This window comes from Perognathus longimembris, chromosome 14 (assembly GCF_023159225.1).
Source record: "Perognathus longimembris pacificus isolate PPM17 chromosome 14, ASM2315922v1, whole genome shotgun sequence".
NCBI lineage: Eukaryota > Metazoa > Chordata > Mammalia > Rodentia > Heteromyidae > Perognathus > Perognathus longimembris.
This window is the reverse complement of record NC_063174.1, coordinates 33063773-33089701: the sequence shown is the minus strand read 5'-3', so window position 1 is coordinate 33089701 and position 25929 is coordinate 33063773. Positions and strand designations below refer to the sequence as shown.

Sequence of the window (25929 nt, the reverse complement as noted above, 5' to 3'; positions counted from 1 at the left end):
GCCTTGAGTAAAAATAGCTCAGGGATAGTAGCATCCTGAGTTCAAGCCCCAGGAGCAGCACACACATACAAATGTTGCTTGAGTATACAAGTAGCGTTACATGAATACATACATATACACAATCCAAATTTCCTTGAAATGGTCACAAATGTACTTCTGTTAGCTGTAAGCTTGTGGTATAGAGCCACCATACATAAGGCATTAATAATCTCATCTCAAGCCTCCCTATTTCAGCCAACAACATAGTTTCCCTTGATTATTACAACATGCCAAGTTTGTTTTTCTCCCATTTATCAAAAAATTTTGGAAGTCCTTCAGAATATGTCAATCCTGAAGTTAGCCAGAAAATTTTTTTTGGCAAACTTCCTGAACCAAAAGATCCTATAACAAGTCATTAAAATTTTCATTTATCATTTTATTTCCTATAATAAACAAGTAATAAAAAAGGCCAAAATTACACTTGCAGGTCATTTAATAGATGCCTTCATATGACTCCTAAGTACCTGTTGGTGCTCTGTGTTTAACAAGCCTCTAATGACCATAGGATGGACAGGGAGCCTGAGGAGCCAGCACAGCCTCCCTCTGACACACAATGCACTAGAGAAGACCATTTTGTTAATTTATATACATCTCTGTCTTGACATAGCGTTTTACAAAGATGCATATAGGAAAGAAAGATTAAAAAAATAAAATAGGAAAAAAGAAGTGAATGGAAAGTATGGGGCTCATAGGAAGAACATAGGTCAGGGCTGTTGGTCTGAATTCTGAACAAGATGGAAGAAAGCTGGTGTGCAGATGGTGCTGGGAGAGGGCGGGGCTACCCAGAATACTGCAGTCAGCAGCATGGGAAAGGCAGAGACCAGACTGCAGCTGGTTCAATGCAGCTTTCAGGTAGGGACCTACAAGCAATGATGTTGGCCAGGCAGATCTGCAAATTATACTTACAGGTTAAACAACTAGGTACAACCAGAAATTCACACCCTGGAACGGCCAGTGTGCATCTGACTGCGGAAGCCCCCACTCCAGAAGGCCACCCCAGGGCTTCTGCATTTGACCTGAGTCATTTGCCCAGGAGCACAGGGAATGTTTGAAATGGTTGTGTATTGATAAAACTAATGCTTAGGAAACAACACAGTGAGTATGAGAAATGAGTTCTGACTGGCAAAATTATGTGGACTCAAGAAGGTAGGTTGAGCTCAGGTACGACTGAAGCCACAATCCCACCCTTTCTTGAACAAGATGTGGGAGCTGAGCACAGTCTACTGCTTCAGCCTGGGCAGCTGTGTGTCCATTGCAAGTCCTTATGAGGTTCTGCTTGCAGAGTGAGAGCTATACAGATCGCAGAAGAGCAAGGTCCATGGTAAGTGAGCCTTTCCTGCAGAGTGGTGGCACCAAAGGGCCCAGAGTTGAGCTCATGAGCTAAGGAATGTTACTACATATGGTCCAATACTGTCTTCTTTTTTTTTTTTTGGGGGGGGGGGCTAGGGCTAGGGAAGAACCCAAGGCCTTGCACCTATCACTGAGTCACACCTCAAGCTCTGCCACCTATTTAATTTCAGGTTAGTGGTGAGGCTGTGGACATAGAGTTAAACTTAACCAGGCATTGGTGGCTCGCACCTGTAATCCTAGCTACTCTAGAGGTTGAGATCTGAGGATCGTGGTTCAAAGCCAGCCAAGGAAGGAAAGATTGTGAGACTCTAATTTCCTAATTACCACCAGAAAACAAGAAGTGGAACTGTGGTAGAGTGCTAGCCTTGAGCAAAAGAGTTCAAGAACAGTGTCCAGGCCCCAAGTTCAAGTCCTAGGACCAGCCAAAAGAAAAAAATATATAGTTAAATCTAACCCAAATCAGTGGGTAGTGCTATCAAAAAAAAACAAAAAAACAAAGCAAAGCAAAAGACAAACACTGATATAGGACTTGCTTAGGAATGCAACTTTATGAAGGGAAGGCAGGTCAAAGAGGGCTCAGAATGGCATTTTAAAACATCTGAGCTTCAGGAGGTGAAGCCCTGCCCAAGTGCTCACCCACGTATGCAGGAGGGTGTACGCTGGCTGCTGCTTACTGGAACATCTGTGAGCAGCAGCCTAGCACACAGACCATTGCTAGAGACACACAGCACTGGGAGATGGGGGGAGGAGGGGGCAGGGTAGGAGAGTGATTTGGGCGAGGAGGCTGCAGCTGTGAAGGTTCTGACTAAGGGAGTTGGTGGAGGCCACTCTAATGCTGTCACCCCAACAGGTTCGGTCGTGACTCAGTTTATTATGACTCGGTCTCCTCATCTACAAACTGCATAGTGTTTAGAAGGCCAATGCCACAGTTTTAGAAAGACAGCATTTCATAGATGCCATTTCTTCCATTCTCCCCTCAGACTCCCAGGACATGTGAACTGTAGCCTAATGACAAACACCCCCTAGTGCCAGAACCTCAACCTTGGGTAACAGAGAGCCAATGAAGGATTTCTCAATGCAGAATGAAGGTGATGTGTGCTTTCAGCAGTATCTTTGAGGCAGCATGAGCACTTCGGGAGGGAGGACGGAGAGAGTTAGTGGGGTAGAGGCAGAGATTGAAGGTGGTCCTGGGCTCCGCCTTGAGTCAGGGGACCTAAGCTCTTTATGGGGGAAGGACACTGAATCCGAGACTGGCTGGAAGGTGGAGATGGAGAGTCGGGGACAGAATGACCTGTAGGATGAAGCTGCTGCTCACACTGCATTCCCAGCACCATCCTGAGGCCTGGCCCAACCTTCCAGCCCCGACACTGACAGGTGCAATGCTTGTGTGCCACTGGGGCAGGAGCAGGGCACTTCCGGGGCTGGCTGGGCACATAAGGGTGGCACTTAGAGACAATCAGCCTGGGAGAGGGCGTCTCAAGGACAATGTGCCACTGCCAGCGGACCACACCTGCCTACGCAACCGTGACTCAGATGCTAGGTCTAAGGGACAAGTGATCCTTTGGAAACACAGACACAATAGGAGAAGAAGAGGTTCTTCCTCTGACCAAGTACATGATGAAATTCTAAGAAGAATGGAAAATTAGAGTCATTTTGCTAATACCAGGCAATATAATAAAAACCACAAAAACAGAAAGCCTCACAAATCTTTTTCTCTGAACATTTGTTTTTCCATAGAAGTACTATTCAAACATCTTAAAAGCAGAATAACCAAGAAAATATCTTTTTCTGATTATGGTGAAAACATTATATTTTGAAAAACATTATATCTATAAAACCCATGGATAATTATCTAATGGATATGAGTGGATAAATACAGTGCGTACCACAGAGAGAATGGTGGGCCTGTACATTCCAGCTAGATTAGTGTAAGCACAGTTTGGTACAAAGTACATTGTATGTGATACAAAATCACCTAACAACGGATCTTTTAGAAGTCATCCCTGATCAGGCACTGGTGGCTCACACCTGTAATCCTAGCTGCTCAGGAGACTGATGTCTGAGAACTGAGGTTTGAAGCCAGTGTGGGCAGAAAAATCTATTGAAACTCTTTTTTTTCTTTGGCCAGTCCTGGGCCTTGGACTCAGGGCCTGAGCACCGTCCCCAGCTTCTTTTTGCTCAAGGCTAGCACTCTTATTGAGACTCTTATTTCCAATTAATCAGCAGAAATCTGGAAACAGAGTTGTGGCTCAAGTGGTAGAGTACTAGCTTTGAGCAGAAAAGCAAAGGGACAGTGGCCAGGCCTGAGCTCAAGCCCAGGATCAGTGCGCGCATGCACACACAAAGCATTCTTGTTGCTAAGCAACATGTGGTTGTAACTACAGAAGGAGCTGAAGTGAAATCTCCAGAAATCACCACAACTCTGCATCGCATCCTCCTTGAGGGGCAAACATGGGCCTGGGGAGCCCAGCCACACCCACCACGCTGGGCAAGACGCTGCCCGCCCCTCACCTGACAGTCCAGGAGCAGTTTCTCGATGGAGATCATACTTTCAGGTTTCTGTAAAGTCTTCAGCTTCTCTTCTTGCACCTCAAACCAATTGTTCAAAATCTGTATTTTGTTTTCATTCTCAGTGATACTTTCCAAAAGTTGTTCCAAATGCTGTATCTAGAAGTAATGAATAAAACATATCATGAAAAGGGTTTTTTTTGTTGTTTTTTTTTCAAAGACCTTTGCTTAAACCCCAGTGCTGGTGTTTCACATCTGTAATCCTACCTACTTAGGAAGTTGAGATTTGAAGGTTTGGGTTCAAAGTCAGCCTGGACAGAAAAATCTGAGGCTCTTCTCTCCAATTAACGAGCAAAAAGCTGAGGGAGGAGCCATGGCTCAAGTGGCAGAACACTATCTTTGAGTGAAAAATCTAAGTGAGAATACAAGGCCCCGAGTTCAAGCCCCAGCACTGACACAAAAACAAAAACCCCTGTGTGGACCCAGAAATGCTACAAATCAAAGAAAGGATGGACAAATGGGACCGCACCAAACTGCAGAGCTTCTGCATGGCAAAGGACATAGCTCGCAAGATAAACAGAAAGCCCACAGATTGGGAAAAGATCTTTACTGGCCATTCAATGGACAAAGGCCTCATATCTAAAATATATGCAGAACTAAAAAAATTAAATTCCTCCAAAACAAAAACCGCAAAGAACCAATAGCCCCCTCAACAAGTGGGCTAAAGACTTAAAGAGACTTCTCTGATGAGGAAATGAGAATGGCCAAGAGACATATGAAAAAGTGCTCTACATCACTGGCCATAAAAGAAATGCAAATCAAAACAACATTGAGATTCCATCTCACTTCAGTAAGAATGTCATATATCAAGAAAACTAACAATAATAAATGTTGGAGGGGATGTGGCCAAAAGGGAACCCTACTTCATTGTTGGTGGGAATGTAAACTGGTTCAGCCACTCTGGCAAGCGGTATGGAGATTCCTCAGAAGGCTAAACATAGAGCTCCCTTATGATCCAGCAGCCCCACTTTTGGGCATCTACCCAAAAGACCACAAACAAGAACACACTAAAACCACCAGCACAACAATGTTCATTGCAGCACAATTTGTCATAGCTAGAATATGGAACCAACCCAGATGCCCCTCAGTAGACGAATGGATCAGGAAAATGTGGTACATATACACAATGGAATTTTATGCCTCTATCAGAAAGAATGACATTGCCCAATTTGTAAGGAAACGGAAGGACTTGGAAAAAATTATACCAAGTGAAGTGAGCCAGACCCAAAGAAACATGGACTCTATGGTCTCCCTCATAGGGAATAATTAGCACAGGTTTAGGCTAGTCACAGCAGAGGATCACAAGAGCCTAATAGCTATGCCCCTATGAATGCATGAGATAATGCTAAGTGAAATGAACTACATGTTATGGAAACGAGTGATATATCACTGTTGTAATTACTTTCAACATGCCATGTGAAACTGTAGCTTCTATTGTTGATGATCCTCTTGTATCCCCTTCCTGTGGTTGTACCTGCACTATCACTGTATCTTATGTGAGTACATTGGAAACTGTATATACTGGTATTAGAATTAGGAAAGTGAAAAGGAATACCAAAATCGAGAAACACAGGATAAAAAGACAAATGACTACAAAAGCAATACCTGCAAAACTGTTTGGTGTAAACCAACTGAACAACTAATGGGGGGAGAGGGAAAGGGGGAGGGAGGAATGAGGGAGGAGGTAACAAACAGTTCTTGAAATGTATCCAATGCCTAATGTATGAAATTGTAACCTCTCTGTACATCACTTTGACAATAAATAAGAAAAAAAAACAAAACCCCTGTGCTTAAAAATGCAAATGGCACAATGTGGTTTTATTACCATAATATTTGTACCCTCCGGAAAAGAAAAGAAAATTTTTTTCTTTTCAAATTCATAGTTGTTCAAATATTAGTTATGTTAGTAATTTTGAATGAAAGATTCCTAAGTCAGGACATTGGACTTAAATTTCCTTTTAAAACAAGTGTAACATTTAAAGTGAAAACAAGTCTAATGAGACAGCTGGCTGTATGGGGTTTGGTACTAATTATGCAAAATAAAGCCATTCTGTTGACATTCAGTATTTTTTCAGTGGCTCCTTTATTAAGATAGAAACAGCTTAAGGAAATGTCCTTTCTTCAGACTCTTCATTAGAGTTGCTTAAAAACTTCAATCAATGCCAACTAATAATTCATCAGTTTAACAAAATAATCAGTTTTCAATTCTGTGATTTCTTTGCTCTAATACCCACAATGTTTACTAGGTAGCAATTACTATATATATGAAATTTAGTGTTTCTTTTCTAATATGCTATAAGCAGTCAATGTGATACAATGTGTGCTGATAATTTTTAGAAGACTACCCAGCATTTTATCATGTGGACATAGTATGTTCTTTGATTAATTTTATTCCTTTAAAGGTGGAAATTAAGGCATTCTCCAGTTTTGCTAGTAGAAATACTGTTGAACACTTTGTGGACACCTTCAAAAAGAAGGACCATCTTTAAGTATGTAAGAGCTGGCTGTGTGTGAAGAAATGAGACAACTTTTATGGTTCTTTAAAATTTTCCCATGGTTTGCAAAAAGAGCCTCAGTAACACATTATTTTATTAAAATCTGCTAATTTAGTGTGTGCTATGTGATACTTTGAATATTTGATTCTGTCCTTGAGTATTAACTACACAAATCCATTTTTATCATTCTCTATACAGAAAAGAGATTAACAACTTGGGACTATAAATATATATATATATATTTATATGTATATACATACACACATATATGTATAATTTTTTGACTACATTGTATCTTTTCATGAATTGTGGAGCTACCAAAAAGCCATATGTATTTTTCTTCCTTTTCAATTATTTCAAAGCCTAGATAGCTTTGTCCCTTTATTTCAGAAAGAATATCACCATCTCTGACCTTTTAGTGACCTTGAAATCAGATATTCAAAAGATGCAAAGCTATGTAGGCTTTTTGGTGGGGGAGGAGGGGTGATACTAGGGTTCTGAATTCAGATGTCACTGCTTGTTAGGCAGGCAGCAAGTGGCAGAGAACCAAGTAGGTCAACTACTTTGGCCATACTTCTAGTCTTAGGTTTTCAGATAAGGTCTTGAGCTTTATGCACAGGGCTGGTCTTACAATGACTGAGCTCCTCCTACCTATGCTTTTCATATAAATAGCTAAGATTATACATGTGAACCACGATGCCCAGCTTATTTGTTGAGATGAGTGTCTTGCTAATTTTTTTGGGGGGGTAGGGAAAGGGTCCTGGACTGGCCTAAAACTATGATCCTCCTCATTTCTGCCTCCCAAATAACTAGGATTACAGATGTGGACTACTATACCTGGTAAACTTGACATTTTTTTTTAAAAAAATCTCCTTTTAGTTTGCATAACTGAATTTCCCAAAGAAAAGATATAAAAATTATCATAGTCTTTCATATGTGTAGCAACCATGAAGAATGGTCAATCAGATGTAATGAAGAGGCTATAATTTAGATTATTAGTCTTAATTGTACACCAACTATCTGAATGCTGTTTTAAGTTATTTGGAGAGTGATATCCTGCAGGACCTAATCACATATCCGGCTGTGACCCCCAAGCACACCTTTCTGTTTAGGGTTCCATGTACTTGTTGCCATTGGCGGTTCATCTCCCCCAGGTGCTCTGCAAACTCTGTCCTCTCATAGCGTTTGCTTTCCACATCACAGGTGCTCAGCTGAAGTAATGACTGGTTAACGAAGTCCACTATCCACTGTTTGTAGTCCATCTCCATCCTAAACTCCTGGAACACACAAACAAGCACAATGAAATACTGCAAGTCTGAATGGCAGCGGGTCAGATGCAGTGGATTTCCCCTTGTTTGGCCTCTAGGGGGCGCCAAGCTCCCTCAATGAATCCAGCCATCACTGAGAAGCCTCAGGAGGCTGCTTGGAGTGGGCATTCTGGGAATTGTGCATTCTTGGAATGGAGGACATGCTGTTTTCAAATAGACTGGAGAGTTCAAGGGTGCAGCTACAATCACTGGAACAAATTACCAGGACCCCTATCTGACTGAGGGTTCCAATGAGGCAATTGTAGGAGCTCTGCAGGTTTCTGGACCACCCTGAGAGCTCATGGAAACATCCTGGGACACCAAAATAAAATTCTCCCAGAAAACTCTGCATGCCTGTCAGGAATTTTGCCAATTTATGCAGCTTCTCTGCTACTTAGGGGATGGTCTAGGCCTCAGGGGTAGTTTTGATGGCTCTAAGTAGTATAGCAATCCTAAAACCACCCAGCGCCAGCCATGTTTCTGTCACATTTGGCAGCTGAGTTTTATCTAGAAAATTATATTTCCTATGCAGACCTGAGATGGGGGGAGGAGGGGAGAGGGAACCATGCCCCATGTGCTATACAGACTAGAGCCTCTGTAGACTTTTAATTATTCTACCATGTACTCAAGTTAGGATGTGACAGCAGGTCACAGCAAAATTTGCTGCTGATGAAGCCATTCATCTCCCGCCTCCAAACCCTGTAAGGCCTTTGAAAGCAATGACCTGTCCTTCTACATTCCTAGTGGCCAGTACACTGTCTCTGATTCCCAACTGATGTTTGTGCCTTGTTTCGTGTTCAATTAAATCCATTCAATATCAAATATGAGGGGAAAGGCCACATTCATATCTATTTGCAGAAGACTACCCACTTTTCCTTCCTTGTTCATACTGAAATCCCTCCTCAAGGCCAGGTGTGTGTGTTTGAGAGGCAAGTCAAGGGGATCTTGTAAACAAATGGTGATACCATGAGATAGGAACTAGAGGTAGCACCATGGAGACCTCTCATCCACAAGTCAGCTAATCTGGAAGTTGGGGTGATTGGTCAGTGACTGACTCTCAAAGATGACCCAGAGGACTGCCAACATGGGCAGTGGCAAACAAGGCCAGAGGTACAGCACACACACAAGCATGAGAAGTGGAGGGATGAGGCAGAGGAGGGATAGAAAATCATCCGTTCCAACAGTCTGGATGGGTAAGATGAGAGACTGGGGAGGTGGAGAAAGCTGATAGGAACTCCTCAATCAAAATACGTGCAACGAACTTGCTCCCTAGATCTTACTTCCCAAATTTGCTTTTCTAAATTACATTCTGTGGGGAAAAGGAATCCTATGACGCTGTTGGTGGGAATGTAAATAAACGCGAAACCTCTATGGAAGGCAGTATGGAGGTTCCTCAGAAAACGAAATAGAACTTCCCTATAATCCATGATACCAGTCTTGGGTATGCACTCAGAACGTTACAAGTCAGGATGCAGTAAAGACACTTGCACACCCATGTTCACTGCTGCACAATTCACCACAGGCAAGTTATGGAATAGCCCAGGTAACTTACAATGGACAAATGGATCAAGAAATGTGATATCATATATAAATATATTTCACAATATGATGTATCATAACATATCATATATATGCATATATATGATATAGCACACAAAAATGGAATTTTATTAATTCATCAGGAAGAATAATATTAAGTCCTCTTAGGGCAATGGAAGGTCCTAGAAAAAATTAGGTCAAGTGACTAAGTCTGGCTCAGAGAGACAAAGAATGTATGTTTTCTCTCGTCTGTCTAAGTTACATCTAAATTATAAACACTTAGTAAAACATATACGGGTTTATAGTCATACACACACAAACAAACTGACTAAAACACAGTATACTAAGGGGAGGACTACTATAGTCTAACTCTTTCAAATAGTCCACTGATGATTTAACAAAACGAACACCAGGAGGCTGAGGCACGTTCCCAGATCCTGAGTGGAAAGGGGTCAAGGGGAGGGAGTGGATGTATAAAGAGAGGAAGGGTGGGTGGCTGAATCTTGATAGTCAAGTATGCTTGTGAAAATGGAAGCAGGTAACCTGAGGAGATGGATGGGCTTGGGAGAGAACGATGAAAGGGGTGACGTTGATCAAGAGGCATTGTACTCACAAGCTGGCCTGTTGAATTGAAAATCTTTGGCAAAACTACTTAATAATAAAAAATTACATAACCAAGTAAATTATATCCCTATGCCTAGTGGTTCAGCTTTTCCCCTCCAAGCGATCTGAAAAGACCTGGGCTCCTTTCAGATAATTACCTTGAGTTTCTGCAGGAGAGTTTTCACCTGTGCTGCAGAACTCAGGGAGGGCCCTGACGCCACCCCTGCGATTTCGCCTTCCACGTTATTCATCCAGCTCATCATTTCGGTGATTGCTTTACGAGATGGCAATTTCTCCATCTGAAGCTGCAAGGACGAAATGATTTCCATTTAATTGCTGCAGCTAACAAGACAAATCACAGCATCACACTAAAGGGATCTGGTTTGATAAAAGGTCTTGCTATATAATTATGCAGGTCACCTACAAAAACCAACCCAGTATTCAAGTGTAGACTATGTGAAACTCGCCCCCACAACAATGACAAAAAAAAAAACAACCCCCTCCCCCCCAAAAAAAACCCCAAAAAAACTTCACATAAAGTAGCACAGTGGCAGATACTCAGAGAAATAAAGTAATTAAGCCTGATTTCTTTCTTAAGAAAGATCTCATTGGAGGAGAGTCTTGTAATTAAGAGCTATATTCAGTGGTGCCAGAGAAAAATAGGCAATGTTAATGAAAATTATTGAGTCAGAAAAAAAGATGCTAGCAGAGTCATGCACTAACAAGGGAGTGCTGATTTAAATGCTGTCTTTCAGCACTTACCTGGTGAAGTTTTTCTTGAATGTCCGGAAGCTGAGTTATCAGCATTGTCCACTTCTGTTCAAACTGTGCTAAGGAAGCTCGCAGTGTGGCCGTGTCTGCAGACTTCAGGTGAAGAAGCTGGTTCCCGGTGCTCAGCACGGCTGACTTCAGGGAGGATTTCTCATCTACTTCCTTGGAGAATTCCTAAAGAAAAGGGTTTCAAGATCAGAAGCTTGTTAAACTGAGGTATAGGCAGAATGAGTTCAAGTGCACAACTAAATACAGCAGGTATTTGAATATAGGTACACACACACACCCACCCCCCCCCACACAGATGCATACATTTTGCCTAAGTGTTAAGACTCTTCCAGGTACCAAATAGTGGAGAACAAGAAACTTGCTACCAAGTGGATTTCATCTTTTAAAAATACACAAGGCATTTCAATGTCAAGTTTTACAAGAAACCATGAAACTCAACAAAATTACAATTTGTAAGTGTATTCTATTTTAGACCTATAATAAATAATTTATTCAGTAGTCTTATCAAAAGCATTTTTTAATCCAAAACACTTAAGATAGGTGCCTTCAAAATATTCTCTATATATGTACATACATATATAGTTTTATATTATGAATAAAGCTGTACCACTACTACCATCCCAATGGGCTTATTAACCTATTCTGGTATTCCTGAATGATCTGTTTTTATTATTTTATTTTTTGGTTGGTCATGGGGTTTGAACTCAGGGACTGGGCGCTGTCCCTGAGCTTTTTCTCTCAAGCCTAGTACTCTACTACTCTGAGCACAGCCATTCTGATTTTCAGGTGGTTAATGTAAGAGTCTCATGGACTTTCCTGCCCAGGCTGGCCTTGAATCATGATCCTCAGATCTCAACCTCCTGAGTAACTAGTATTACAGATATGAGCCACCAGCACCTGGCAATCTGTTTTTATTTTACTACATTATTATTTTTTGTTTCTAAAGATCAGTATTCTTACAAAAATTTTATTTTAACATACCTGAATTTTTTCCTATTCTGTAAGTTTCAAGTATATTTGAAAATTTTACATTTCAAAATCAAAGTAGCCATAGGTATAAGATATGCAAAAATAGGAAACAAAATGACTAAGAGAAAAGACAAAAAAATTTCATAAATGCATATATATATTTATCTATCTGTGTCAGGGATAAAGACCCAAAGTCTCAGGCATACTAAGAAGGTACTCAAACACTAAGCTTACTCCAAGATTCTAAGTTCATTTTATATTACAAAAATAATACCCCATGAAAAGAATATATTTTTATAGGCTTTTGTTCATACATGTTAAGTTTCAACTTTTAATAACAACATTCAATAAATTTGATTCCTTAATTATAAAAATTTTCTGTATACATTATCTGATGATCACCACAGCACCCTTGCTACCTTTTTCTTGATATTTATTTCTGATCAATAATTATCCGAATGTATTTTACGTCAACTTACAAAAAACTTGTCTATGTTGCTTCTGATTGTATCCAGGTCCTGAGAGGCACTGAGAGACTGTTCTTTCCAGTAATTCAAAGTCTGCTGAGAAGATTCCAACCACCTGATTAACTCGTCTGAGTCTCTGTTATAACTGACAAGAGCAAAGTGGGAGGGAAAGGAAATGAGAAGTGCACTCTGCTGATGTCATAACTCCTGCTTTCAGTGTACATTTTCCTACTACTCAGAAACTCATGATCTTGACAATGATTCTCATCTGCATTACACCATGCCCTAAGACTTTTCACTATGTGTAATAAAAAAATAAAGAGGCAGGCTGGGCACCAGTGGCTCATGCCTGTAATCCTAGCTACTCAGGAGGCTAAGATCTTAGGATCACAGTTTGAAGCAAGTAGGGCATTAAAGTCCATGAGATACTTACCTGCAATTAACTAGCAAAGAGCCAGACAGAAGTAGAGATGTGGCTTAATTGGTAGAGGACTACTACTAGTTAGCGAAAAAGCTAAGGAACAATACCCACACCCTGAGTTCAAGCCCTGATACCGACATAAGAAAAATAAACTAAAATAAAACTAGAAATCAGGTACTGGTGGCTCATGTCTGTAATCCCAACTACTCAGGAAACTGGGATCTAAGGATGGTACTTTGAAGCCAGCCCAAGCAAGAAAGTACATGAGATGCTATCTCCAATTAACTACCAAAAAGGCAGAAGCAGAGATGTGGCTCAGGTAGTAGTGTGATAGCCTTGAGCATAAAAGCCCAGAGACAGTGCCCAGGCCTTGAGTTCAAGCCACAGGAATGACCTACACAAAGTACTCTAGGAAGAGGGTACAAAAACTTCAACTATAACACAGCAGGGAACCAATGGCTCATGCCTGTAATCCTAGCTACTCAGAGGATGAGACCTCAGGATCCTGGTTCAAAGCCAGACCCAGGCAGTTAAGTCCATGAGACTCTTATCTCCAATTAACCACTCAGAAAAAGCTGGAATTGGCACTGTGGCTCAAGTGGTAGAGCATTAGCCTTGAGCACAAAAACCTTCAGAGTCAAGTGCCTAGGCCCAGGACTGGCCAAAAAAAAAAAAAAAAGTGATAACAATTCCTATGCTCATACGCTTCCCAGTCAACCAGTTTTAGAGTCCTGCATCAGAGTCCTCTTAGCCCAGGAGGGAACCTAAATGCTTCTGACTATGAGGGGACTCGCCCCCATCTGAGACTACTACATAGCAGATCAAGTCACTGGCAGAATCTTGTTGTCTCTCAACAGCAAAACTTGGAGCCACCCGGCTGCTAAGAACACATACCTGCGCAGATGCTTGAGAAGGGTCTGCAGCCTGTGGAGCTCGTGGTCACTTTTCCTATTCAGCCCCAACCACTGCTCTTCCAGCTTCCCAATGTGGCTCTCCAGCTCCGGGCAGTTCACCGAGGCTACTAGCTGTTTGCCTTCATTCAGAGTTTGGGAAAGCCGGGCATGCTTCCCATCAATGTTTCTCTTTATTTGCTAAGAAAAGCATAGGATGAATTACTTACAGAGGTTAAATCTGTCAACCTATTCACAAACACTTCCTTTAAAAATCTGCATGATAGGCTACTGAAGAGACACTTTCCCAAACCTTACATCTGTATTCCTGCTGGATAGATGTGATTAAGTGGCACTCAGATTACATTTCTTTCTTTTTATGCCAGTCCTGGGGCTTCTTGAACTCAGGGGATGGGCATTGTCCCTGAGCTTCTTTTGCTCAAGGCTAGCACTCTACACTTGAGTCACAATGCCACTTCCAGCACTTTCTGTTTATGTGGTATTAAAGAATTGAACCCAGAGCTTCATGCATGCTAGGCAAGCTCTCTACCACTAAGCCACAATCCCAGACCTCAGATTACATTTCAAGAGACTGTCCAACCCAGGGAACAGTGTCAGCTCTACAGACGTGGTGCAAATAAGCAAGAAACTCAAAAAGTTTGCAGATTCAGATATGAGCCCTTTTGCTCAGGGATAGCCTTCTACTGCTTGAGCTACAGCTCTACTTCTGGCCTTTTGGTGATTATTTGGAGATGAGAATCTCACAGACTTTTCTGCCCAGACTGGCTTCAAGCAGCAACCCTTAGACCTCAGCTTCCTGAGTAGCTAGGATTACAGGTGTGAGCCACTGGCATGGGCTGAGAGCCACTTATTTATTTATTTAGAAATAATCAGATTCATATTAAGTTGGTAGATCCTAGACCATGTCTCTATTTAATGTGGTCTTAAGTACTATCTGCTTTTAACTTCTTTCTTGTAGCTATTCAGATGCAGGAAGATAGCCAAGATGGCTGAGATAGCCTAAAGTGCTCTCTTTCCCATGGCATATCTATGTCACATGCCCTCTTCTCTCTGCCAACTACTCAGGTGCATTCTTCTACCTATTATGCCCCTCAGATGATACCCCAAGTCTTAGGAGCCACATTTACCCATCCTGGGTATCTGGGCTTCTAGTGAGTAGAAATATAGTGTTCCAACCACTGAAAATTATCCCGATGGTGAGAGGGGTTCTGGGAAATGCTAGGCCAGTGCTCCACTACTAAGCCACAGTCCCAGCTGACATGCCTCCAATGAGCCGCAGGGCCTGCCATGTCATTACGGCTCTCATTTTCACAATAAACAGGTTTTCAGCAGCTCATGCCGGTAATCCTAGCTATTCACGAGGCTGAGATCTGGGGATCATGGTTCAAAGCCACCTAGGCAGTAAAGTCTGTGCAACTCTTATCTCAGATTAACTACCAAAAAGCTGGAAGTGGAGCTGGCCCATACTTTACCAATTTCTCCCCTTCTATTTCATGAAAGTGAGACATGACACCCATCTCCAGAGACAGTAAAACAAGACTGATGGTCTGTACTCTATAATAGAGAAAGAAACAATGGCTTAGAGGAAGGAAGGCCACAAAAAAATTAATGAAGCAGTCAGCTCATGCACCCCAAGCCAGACATGTGCCTATATAGGACAGCTCACAGCCAAATGCGCAGTCCCCAAATGTGTCTAAGCTGACTTGTTTGGTGACCAATATTTCATTTCCCTCTAGATTATTCTGCCTCAAAATCAAGCTATTGAGCTCCAACACAGCCCACAAGTATATGAATCAGATTGCTGAGAACTTAAAAGAGCAAGCAAATACCTGGTAAAATGAAATCCTTTCCACTAGTCTTTCCTCCGTCTCTTCCACCAAACTCACAGAGGGCAACGTGGACAAAAGAATTTCCAGGTCTTTCTCAAGAGCAGCATAGTTTTCATCAAATTCTTCCCATTTCTGGAGAATCAACAACATTAAATCAGTGGGCTCTATTTTTCTAGATTGGCCCCAGATCATGACCATTTACCATAAACTCATAAAGGAATGTCGAGATCATACAAAATGAATGCACAGATTCCAGGAGGACCTTAAGAGTGAGCACTTTCTCTAGAAAGATTCTTGTTTAGATGTTTTTAAAAGTCCACCCTTTAGAGTGTGGTTAGTACTGGGGCTTGAACTCAGGGCTTAGGCACTGTCTCTTAGCTTTTTATCTCTTGAGCCATACATAGCTCCACTTTTGTGTTTTTGCTCATAACTCTTAGGAGAGAAACATAAAGGTGCAAGGCTTATGCATGCATGCATGCATGCATGCATCCATCCAGAGAATCTTTATCTACCTACCTACCTACTTAATCTCACAGACTACGCTGGCCAGGATGGCGCTGAACTATGATCCCCATATCTCAACTTCCTGAGTAGCTAGGATCACAGGCATGACCTGACAGCACTTGGCTTTTTTTTTTCTTTTTGGTTGGTCATAGGGTTTGAACTCTGGGCCTGGGTGCTGTCCCTGAACTCTTTAGCTCAAGGCTAGGGCTCTACCTCTTGAGCCACAGCACCATGTCTGGTTTTCTGGTGGTTAATTGGAGATAAGAGTCTCACAGACTTTCCTGCCTAGGCTAGCTTTGAACTGCGATCTTCAGATCTCAGCCACCTAAGTAGCTAGGATTATAGGCATGAGCCACCGGCGCCAGGCTTGTGTCTAGCTTTTTTGTTACTTGTTTTGTTTGCAGTGGTGCTCATGTACCTGGTGCAGGGCCTGGTGCATGTAAGGCAAGTGCTCTACCACAGGCTTCCCCCCTAGCCTGGCACCCACGTTTTTCTCTTGCATTGTCAAACTGAGCAATGTGATTAACGGAAGAATTCAGTTACAGTGATATGAGGCACCTCCACAGAGACCTTTCAGCACAAGAATCTGTTCTCTTATTTGGATGGCAAAGAACTTTTAAAATCTTTCCCAATGCAAGTTGCTACCAGGCTGCCTATGTGCTTCCTGCTCTAATACCAAACCTACTGACCATTAGTCCTGCCTGGTACCTGAAGCCTAAGCCCTCCGAGGCTGTTTGGAGGATGGTAGGCTGAGATTTCTTGGGGAGTATCACTGCTTACACTTTGTTTTTGCCTTCTCCCAGCCCTCCCCCAGTTCCATAGTATATGCACACTACCGAGTTCCATTATAGCATTAAAAATTCTCTCTCCTTCCCTTCCTCTCTCCCCACCCTCTTTTGCAGTGCTGGGGTTTAAACTCAGGGCCTCATGCTTTCTTAGGCAGGTGCTTACCTTCTTTTTTTTTTTTTTTTGCCAGTCCTGGGCCTTGGACTCAGGGCCTGAGCACTGTCCCTGGCTTCTTCCTGCTCAAGGCTAGCACTCTGCCACTTGAGCCACAGCGCCGCTTCTGGCCGTTTTCTGTATATGTGGTGCTGGGGAATCGAACCTAGGGCCTCGTGTATCCGAGGCAGGCACTCTTGCCACTAGGCTATATCCCCAGCCCGGTGCTTACCTTCTTAATCTATATCACAGCCCTTTTGACTTAAGAGATATTTTTTCAGATAGAGTCTTGTGGTTCCCGCCTCTGGACCAGCCATATAGTGAGACCCTCCTATCTTCCCAGGCCTCTCATGTAGCTGAGATCATTAGTACGTACCACCAAGCCCAGCATAGTGATTGTGATCAGATCTCACTAACTTTTTGCCTGAACTGGCCTTGAATCATGATCCTCCAGATCTCTGCTTCCTAAATAGCTGCAACTACAGGTGTAAGCCACTATGCTTTAAACACAATCGTTTAGTAAAACAATAACATCATGAATTCTCTATACAATCTCTATATGTAAATTATATATAATATCTGTATATAACGTCTATATAAATAGTAGACTACCTATCTTTTACAGTATACTTACTAGATTCTCAAAGTCTTTTTGTGTGCGTGTGTGTGAGTTGTGGGGCTTGAACTCAGTCAGGGCCTGGGCATTGTCCCTGAGCTTTTTGGCTTAAGGCTACCACTTTGAGCCACAGCACCACTTTTGGTTTTCTGGTAGTTAATTAGAGATAAAGAGTGTCACAGACTTTCCTGTCCAGGCTGATTTTGAACCACAGTCCTCAGATCTCAGCCTCCAGAGTAGTTAGGATTACAGGCATGAGCCACTAGTGCCTGGCCCATGAAGTCTTTTTTTGAATACCATGAAACTGTGCTGTATATTAATATCAGTTAGATACAGTAACAAAAAATATTGCTAACAAAATTATATTGCATTACCAAATTATTTACCTCCTTTAAAAAAATTCCCTTTTATCTGCTAACATTGGTTGTGGAGGGTTTAGTAAGTTAGAGGCAAAACCTTCAATGGGGCTGGGAATATGGCCTAGTGGTAAAGTGCTCGCCTCGTATACATGAAGCCCTAAGTTCGATTCCTCAGCACCACATATATAGAAAAAGCCAGAATAGAAAAAGCCAGAAGTAGCGCTGTGGCTCAAGTGATAGAGTGCTAGCCTTGAGCAAAAAGAAGCCAGGGAAACCAGGGAAGCCAGGGACAGTGCTCAGGCCCTGACTTCAAGCCCCAGGACTGGCAAAACAAAACAAAAACCTTCAAACTGAAAAGGAATAAAATGTATGCTTTTAAAATCTGCTTTGGTTGGGTGCTGGTGGCTCATGCCTGGAATTCTAATTACCTTGGAGGCTGAGATCTGAGGATCATGGTTTAAAGCCAGCCCAGAAAAATCCATGAGACTCTTATTATCTCCAGTTAACTACCAAAAAGCTGGAAGTGAAGCTGTGGCTCCAGTGGGAGAGCACCAGTCTTGAGCAAAAACACTCAAGCCCCAGCACCAGCAAAAAAAAATTTGCTTTTTACAACAGAACATTAGTCTGAAGTCTTGAAGGAGTCTAGTTTCTAAACCAAGTCATCTCATTCCTGGTCTCAACATACACTGAACCCATTCCTACATAAGCCTACAAGGCCAGAGTGATGCCATGCCATCCCAGATGTAAGCACAACTGTTCCCTGCTTGACTTTCATTGGACAATGACAGCTTAGCAGGCCTAGGATGGGATTCTGCAGGCCATCTCACTGTGGCATGCTGGCTGGACACATGATCCCCACAGCTGGAGTGGTGGGTGAGAATGTGGAATTCCCTTAGAGCTAAGCATGAGGCCCACGGAAGCCAGGTACCTGTAACAGACTCTGCAGCTTTGCGCCACGCTGGCGGGCCTCGGCTTCCAGGGTCTTCACTTCCTCGACCTGTGCCGCCTCAAAGGCCTCTCTCTTTTGTAATGATGAAGGAAACATTCTGGTGGAGTATGTTTGGATCAACAACATGTCAGCAACAAGCTTCTGGAAAAATTCCTACAACACAGGAAAAAGTTTTTAATATTTATCATTTATTTTTAAGTTGTGAACATTGTAAAAACCAAATGATTTGTGTGAGTTTTTTTTTTTTTTTTTGCTAGTCCTGGGGCTTGAACTTGGGGCCTAGGCACTGTAGGGACTAACCTGAGAACCTGACTAAATATAGTAAGTTTTAGTGTTAAAATTATAACAGCTTCTTAACCCTGGTGATGACTCCATGCTAGAGGGCTGCACTCCTACCTGTGAGACTAGTTTCTTGTAGTCTGACATTTGCAATATAGGGAACCCTTATTCCCCTCAGTACCTAGGTAGCAACCATGGTAACAGATAGTAAAAAAATGATCATAGTCATAGACTATAGAAATAACCATAATAGTAGGTAAAGAAATGCCATGGTAAATGTTGGGTTGGTTTACTTATGATTGAGTATTGGATTGTTTTAGCCCACTCAAGCTTGCTTAGTGGTAATAGGAAAACATGGTGGCAATTGTTAAAATAAAGTTGGTACTAGGTCAGCCTGACCACAGAATTCTGCTTCTGTAAACGGCTTGCTTAACCCATTTGTGACTTGCTGTACCCACTATGTTAACCCCCTGTATCAGTGCTACATGACCACATGCTGTCAGTTCCTGATACCAAGGCCAGTTCCCGATATCAAAGCCAAAATAGGTAACTGTAAGGGTAGATATAGATAGCCAGTCAGGAAAACCCATGTTGGAATTTCCCTTGAGTGAGCCAATGGTGTTAAAGGGTAGCTATTGGCAGTGCAGTTTGCGGTTTTTTGCTTTAAAAGTAGCCTGCGAGATCAGGGAGGGCTCACTCTCCAAGGAGGTGGCCTTGACCAATCAGCTAGTGATCTCGATGCTTCACTCTAAATAAACTTTGTTATACTTTCCCATTGGGTCAGTCTCATTCCTTTGATCACGGACCCTATCAGGCACTTTCCTTGGGCTCCTTTTGCTCAAGGCTAGCACTCTACTCCTTGAGCCATAGCACCACTTCTGGCTTTTTCGCTGATTAACTGGAAATAAAGAGTCTCACAGACTTTTCTGCCTGGGCTGGTTTTGAACAGTGATCCTCAGATCTCAGTCTCCTGAGTAGCTAGGATTACAGGTGTGAACAACCAGCACTTGGCTAACTTAAGTTATTTGAACTCAGGGCTTCCTGCGTGTTAGGTAGGCAGGTCTTTACTGCTTATGCTTTGCCTCCAACCATTTTTGCTCCGGTTATTTTTGAGACCAGGTCTCACTTTTCCATGGGCACATACTACCATGCCCATCCTTTTATGTTAAGATGGGGGTCTCTTGAACTTTTCTGGCCTGGCCAGTCTCAAATTACAGTGTTTTAGAACTCAGCTTCCCGTATAGCTGGATTACAGGCTTAGGCCACAGGTGACTAGCTACTTTAACTGTTATCTATTTATTTTTGCTTTTTACTCAAATCCTGGGAAGTCAGTATAGCATCAAACATATAAAGAAATGAAAATAAAATTGAAATGGATTCCTTAGTCTTTAAAAAACAAATGGAATTTTAAGTAGTATTTCCACAAAATAATACTGCATGCTTTGCCTTGGAAAATGGATAGCTTCCATTTGAGCTCAGAAAATCCTGGAGATTTTAGTTTATAAAGAAGAGATTTGGCTGAGCACCAGTAGCTACTCATGCCTGTAATCCTACCTACTCAGGAGGCTGAGATCTGAGGATCAGGGTGTGATAAAACTGGCTTTTCTACTTGCTTCCTTTCTGTTACTATTGAAAGATTGTATTTTAGTTATATATCTGTTTCCTGAGTACTTTCAGATATCCTGTTATAAGCTCTTTGAATTTTAGTTACATACTGTCAATGAAGCCCTATCCTTTTGCAGACTGTGAACCTGAGCTCAGCTGATGAGAGCAGAGGGGAGGGGCCTGCTAGGTTAGGGATTAAAAAGGGAGTAGCCAGCCTGCTTTGTGTGCTTGCTTGCCAGATTTACTTCTGCAGAAGTAAACTTTACCCTGCCAAATTCCTTTCAAGTTGGTGTCTTTATTTCTCCATGACACCTCAACATCCTGAGCTATTTCTAACAATAGTTTGAAGCCTGACTAAGTAGAAAAGTCACATATGTTATCATCTCCAATTAATTGCCAGAAAAATTCGGAAATGGAGATGTGGCTCAGGTGGTAAGAGTGCTCGCTAGTCGCTGGGCAAACAGGCCCTGAGTTCAAGCCACAGGGACCAGCAAAAGATAAATAAAATAAATATTTTATTATTTTTTTTTAAAAAGAGAGGATCTGGCTGGGAATATGGCCTAGTGGTAGAGTGCTTGCCTTATATACATGAAGCCCTGGGTTCGATTACTCAGCACCATATATATAGAAAAAACTGGAAGTGGCTCTATGGCTCAAGTGGCAGAGTGCTAGCCTTGAGCAAAAAAGGAAGCCAGGGACAGTGCTCAGGCCCTGAGTTCAAGCCCCAGGACTGGCAAAAACCAAACCAAACCAAAACAAAAATAAAAAGAGAGGATCTGATTCATGAACCTTACCTTGTGATTTTTTATTTGAGCCTGTAAAGTGACTTTACTTTTGGCTTGTGGTAAGTAGCCATGAGCAAGCCTTTCTTTTCCAATGTTTATTAGTTCCATCATGCCTTGCAATAAGGCCTCTCGCTGGCTCTCGGTGATGAATGGGCTATTGAGTTCTGAGTACCTGGCTCTCAGGCTTCCCCACATACTGTCCAATACATCCTGCGATGGAAAGAAGAGGTATGTCTAAACATTTTCATCCCAACAGGAAAATAAACCAATGGAAGAACAGATGTCAAGTTTCTTGGTAGAAGACCAAATGCCCACTGCTGCAGGAACCCCTGTTGCGAGATGGCACAGCGCAGGCATACCTCTAATTTGTACACGTCCTGGAGTAAAGCGGGAGGCAGGTGAAGCCTCTCTCCTTCCTCCCTGAGCTTGGCCACTTGGCTTTCATAGTTCTGCAGCTCTGCTGTATGCACATCTGCTTTCTAAATGAGAGACAGGTTGGGAAAGAAAACCCTTTAACAAGATGGAGAAACATGTATTTGTTTAAAAAGAATTAAGCAGTACAGAAGGGAATTAAGGGGAAAATAAACTCTAAAAATTCTACTTGATCGTTCCTCCCCTGAAGCTCTCCTTGCCAATCTGCCCACAGCTTTCACTTTATACCTGACATGTTCTAAGCAAATGCTAGTGGAATATATGCCAAGACCCTTCAATGCACTGACTGGCAACTCAGCTTTCTGCTCCGCAGTTAGCACCCCTTGCTTACAAGGTTGTCAGCAACAATTCAAATCAGTATACACACATCTAGTGATTCTGTGTGTGTGTGTGTGTGTGTGTGTGTGTGTGTGTGTGTGTGCATGTGTGCCAGTCATGAGGCTTGAAGGACTCAGGGCCTGGGCTAGTAAGGCTATCCCTTAGCTTTTTTGCTCAAGGCTGGCACTATCACTTTGCACCACAGCTCTACTTCTAGTTGTTTTTTTGGTGGTTAATTGGAGATAAAACTCTCACAGACTTTGCTGCCTGAACTGGCTTTGAAAGTGCCATCTTCAGATCTCAGCCTCCTGAGAAGGTAGGATTACAGGTATGAGCCACCAGTGCCTGGCTCTAGTTACTTCTAATGCCATACATAAGAGACCATTGTAAGGGTGTCCTGCTTTAGGAACATACCGCTTAGTGAGTATCTGGATTATTTACAGGGCTGTGGTGTCCGCCCCCAAATATTTATGGCATATTTCTCTTAACGTACTTGTATCCTTTAGGAAGAGTGATTATTATCCAGCCCCAAGAACAGTAACTGAATGTAGAATGTTCTCAGTTAATGCTTGCGCAAGAGATAAAATCAAACTGTCACTGAAAGGAAAGGTTTTAATGCTGAAGATTCTGACAAGACAATCAAACCTTTGATCATCGAATCTGTGCTCAGAGCAAGCCAATGCCTGTGTTCCAATGGTGAATGCATTTCATCTTTTTGCCAGGTTGACAGGTAAGAATGGTCTCTTGCTGTTTGAATACACTGCTTCAGAAAGTATTAGTCCACAGGTGTTTTTGAAGATCAACCTCAACCGTTTTCATTTTATTGGCTCATTAGCCTTGCCTTACCAAGCACAGCTGAGACAACATGCTGCTCTGAGGTTAGGTGAATTTGAATGATTTGCATTGATTACCTGGAGCTGTTCATCAGCGCTCTGGCCACTCATTTCATTCAAAGACTGTTGTAAAGCTGTCTTGTTCTTAACAAGTTGATCATATAATCGCTTTATTTCATTCTGTATAAAAAGATGAAAGCAGGAAACTGAGTGATCTCACTTAGACCATTACATTTTTCCCCCATAACCTTTTAAACAGTTAGCTGATTTTTTAAATTGTCTTGATGCTGGAAAATCTCAAACATACAGAAATAAGAGGAATCATTGAGCTTCAAAAATGACTGACACATAGCTGACCTCCCTCTAGAACCTCCCCCACCTCTCTTGACTGGCACTCCCCCTCCCCTCTCCTCCCTTCTGATCATTTGAAGTAAATACTAGCATTTCAGTAAAAGATAAGCTTCTCATTTGAAGAACACTACAATCCTCTCCTGCGCAAATGAATAATCCTTAGTATAATTAACCATTGAGAGGGCTCACATTTCAGCAATTGCCTATATATTTATTATCTTTCTGATTTGTTTTTGAGATTCAATTGAGGCCCTGTCATCATTTGGACCCCACTTTCTGTTTCTTGGAATCGTGTACCTGTGACGAAATGATTACATCTCCAAGGCGCTATCACATCCTTCTTCCCTTATAAGCTTGTTTGGATTCCAGCTTAAATGTTTTTTGTTTGTTTTGTGCTGGTCTGGGGCTTGAACTCAGGGACTGAGTGCTGTTCCTGAGCTTTTGTACTCAAGGTTAGTGCTCTACCACTTGAGCCACACATGCACTTCTGGCTTTTTTGGTGGTTAACTGAAGTTAAAAGCCTCATGGACTTTCCTGCCTGAGTTGAATGGTATTGTGTTTCATCTTTCCTTCATTAAGCAATTTAAATACCTTTCTGAGAAGTCTCCCTGCTTTAAGACTTTCCCTCTTCAATGCACTGAGACACCTGCCAGACGATCCTGCACAAATATTGGCTTCTCATTCCTCTCTGTAAAGCTTATATGCTCCCTCTTGCTTTGCAATCCCAAATACAAATTTTCCAGTGTGATAACCACTATGTGGATAAATATAACATAAGAAGAGAACTCCCGGGCACCAGTGGCTCACGCCTTTAATCCTAGCTACTTAGGAGGCTGAGATCTGAGGATCACGGTTTAAAGCCAGTCAGGCAGGGAAGTCTGTGTGTGTGTGTGTGAGAGAGAGAGAGAGAGAGAGAGAGAGAGAGAGAGAGAGAGAGAGAGAGAGAGAGAGAGAGAGAGAGAGAGAGAGAGAGAGAGCACACGCACAGAGCCACCAGGGTGGATGCTCAGGCCTGTGGTCCTAAAATACGTGGGAGGCTAAGATGAGAATGTTGGGTTGGTGCCAGGTCAGCAGGGGCAGAAAACTCTGTGAGACCCCATCTCTGTGGAAGAGAAGCTAGACACTATGGTTCACACTTGTGATCCCAGCAGGAAGTCAATAGCAGGTGATCACCAGGAGGCATGGCTTAGAGGTATTGTGCCAGCCTCCCATGCGGTGAGTCTGTGAGCAACCCCAGTGCTTCCCACCCACCCACCCAGCAAAAAAAGAAAAGAAAAATAGAAAGAGAAAAAGAGTATGTTAACTCAGTTGTGAAAAATCACACCAAAGACCACTTTCAAATGATCTCCAACCGTGAACACAAGAAGGTCTCCCTGTTGCCCTTGGCAACTCCCATTAATGAAGTCCTGCAGGAAGAGGGTTGAAGGGAGCAAAGCATGGCGCTGTGCTGCAGCCACGTGTTGGGAGCCTCACCTGATAGCTGCGGGTGTAGTCCAGGCCGGCTTTCAGAGCCTTGCTTTGAGAGGCCGCCATGGCCCGGGTGTGCTCCAGGTAAGTGTGGAGGTCGTCAAAACAGTCAGAGAGCAGCTTGGGCTTCTGGCTGTGCCAAGCCAGAGCTTTCAAAAGATCATCCTTCTTGTCTCCCAGGGCAAAATAAAGTTTCTTCAGCTCAAGAGCCAGCTCCTGCAAAGCCGAGAGGAATGGAGACAGGATCTGAGCCCTTGTTTCCAGAGACTTCAGCTCTGGCCCACACAGCCGTGCTATGGAAGCAGACTAGAAGAGCCCTACCTCGCAGTGCACCTGCTGGCCACAAGCATCCTCCCGGAAGAGCCCGGGGGTCAGCAGCAGCTCCTCCACGCTGCCCAGGCACCGGCGGAGGGCCAGAAAGAATTCAAATAACTTTTTATCCAAGTTGATGGATATATCTTCTGACACATTTTCCTAAATCAAGGAAAGAAAAATCATTTGGATTCTGTCCCTTTCTACACCTCTATTTTCCTGGCTTATAATTCACCTTATGGCTTTTTTGTTTGTTTTTATTAGTTTGTTTTGCTTTGTTTTCGCTGGCTGGAACTTAGGTCCCAGCTTTTGTGCTCAAGGATAGTACTCTTGAGCCACAACTTCAGTTCTGGCTTTTTGCTGGCTAATTGGAGATAAGAGACTCATGGAATTTTTTTCTTTTTTAACGTGGGCTGGCTTTGAACCATCATCCTCAAATCTCAGCCTCCTGAGTAGCTAGGATAATAGGCATAAGCCACCAGTGCCAAATATATGTTATGCTTTTCCATAGTAAGCCCCAGAAGATGGATTTATTAGTGCTGCTTCTGTGAAAAAGGTCACAATAAAATTAAGGTGTTTTGGTTTTTTTTTTTTGGTCATGGGGCTTAAACTCAGGGCCTGGGCGCTACACTTGAGCTTCTTTGCTGAAGGCTAGCCCTCTACCACTTTGAGCCACAGTGCCACTTTCTAAATTAAGATTTCTAACTGAGAAAAACAAGCTTCAGAAACTCGGTGGAAGGCAGTTACTTGATTATTGAATGGATGAAAAGATAAATGACGAAGGGCCACAAAGATGTTAGTGTGGGCCCAAATACATCCCCATCTGTCTCTTCTCTCCTGGCTTCATTTTTTTTTTCTAGTTCTGGGGCTTGAACTCATGGCCTGAGCACTGTCCCTGAGCC

General features: G+C 42.6%; 1 protein-coding gene across 4 annotated transcripts in view; it reads right to left on the bottom strand.

The window, feature by feature from the left end:
- Positions 1–25929, bottom strand: part of Syne2 (spectrin repeat containing nuclear envelope protein 2) — a 197788-nt gene that overhangs the window by 71678 nt on the left and 100181 nt on the right. For all 4 annotated transcript variants that reach the window (XM_048361958.1, XM_048361959.1, XM_048361960.1 and 1 more), the window contains 13 exons: positions 25037–25189; positions 24722–24931; positions 22976–23077; positions 21674–21793; positions 21324–21524; positions 18625–18798; positions 15279–15410; positions 13433–13629; positions 12130–12262; positions 10664–10846; positions 10060–10206; positions 7553–7729; positions 3901–4056 (listed from right to left, as the gene is read on the bottom strand). In XM_048361958.1, coding sequence (XP_048217915.1) covers positions 3901–4056; positions 7553–7729; positions 10060–10206; positions 10664–10846; positions 12130–12262; positions 13433–13629; positions 15279–15410; positions 18625–18798; positions 21324–21524; positions 21674–21793; positions 22976–23077; positions 24722–24931; positions 25037–25189 — 2085 coding nt within the window. The remainder of the gene's footprint in view (positions 1–3900; positions 4057–7552; positions 7730–10059; positions 10207–10663; positions 10847–12129; positions 12263–13432; positions 13630–15278; positions 15411–18624; positions 18799–21323; positions 21525–21673; positions 21794–22975; positions 23078–24721; positions 24932–25036; positions 25190–25929) is intronic.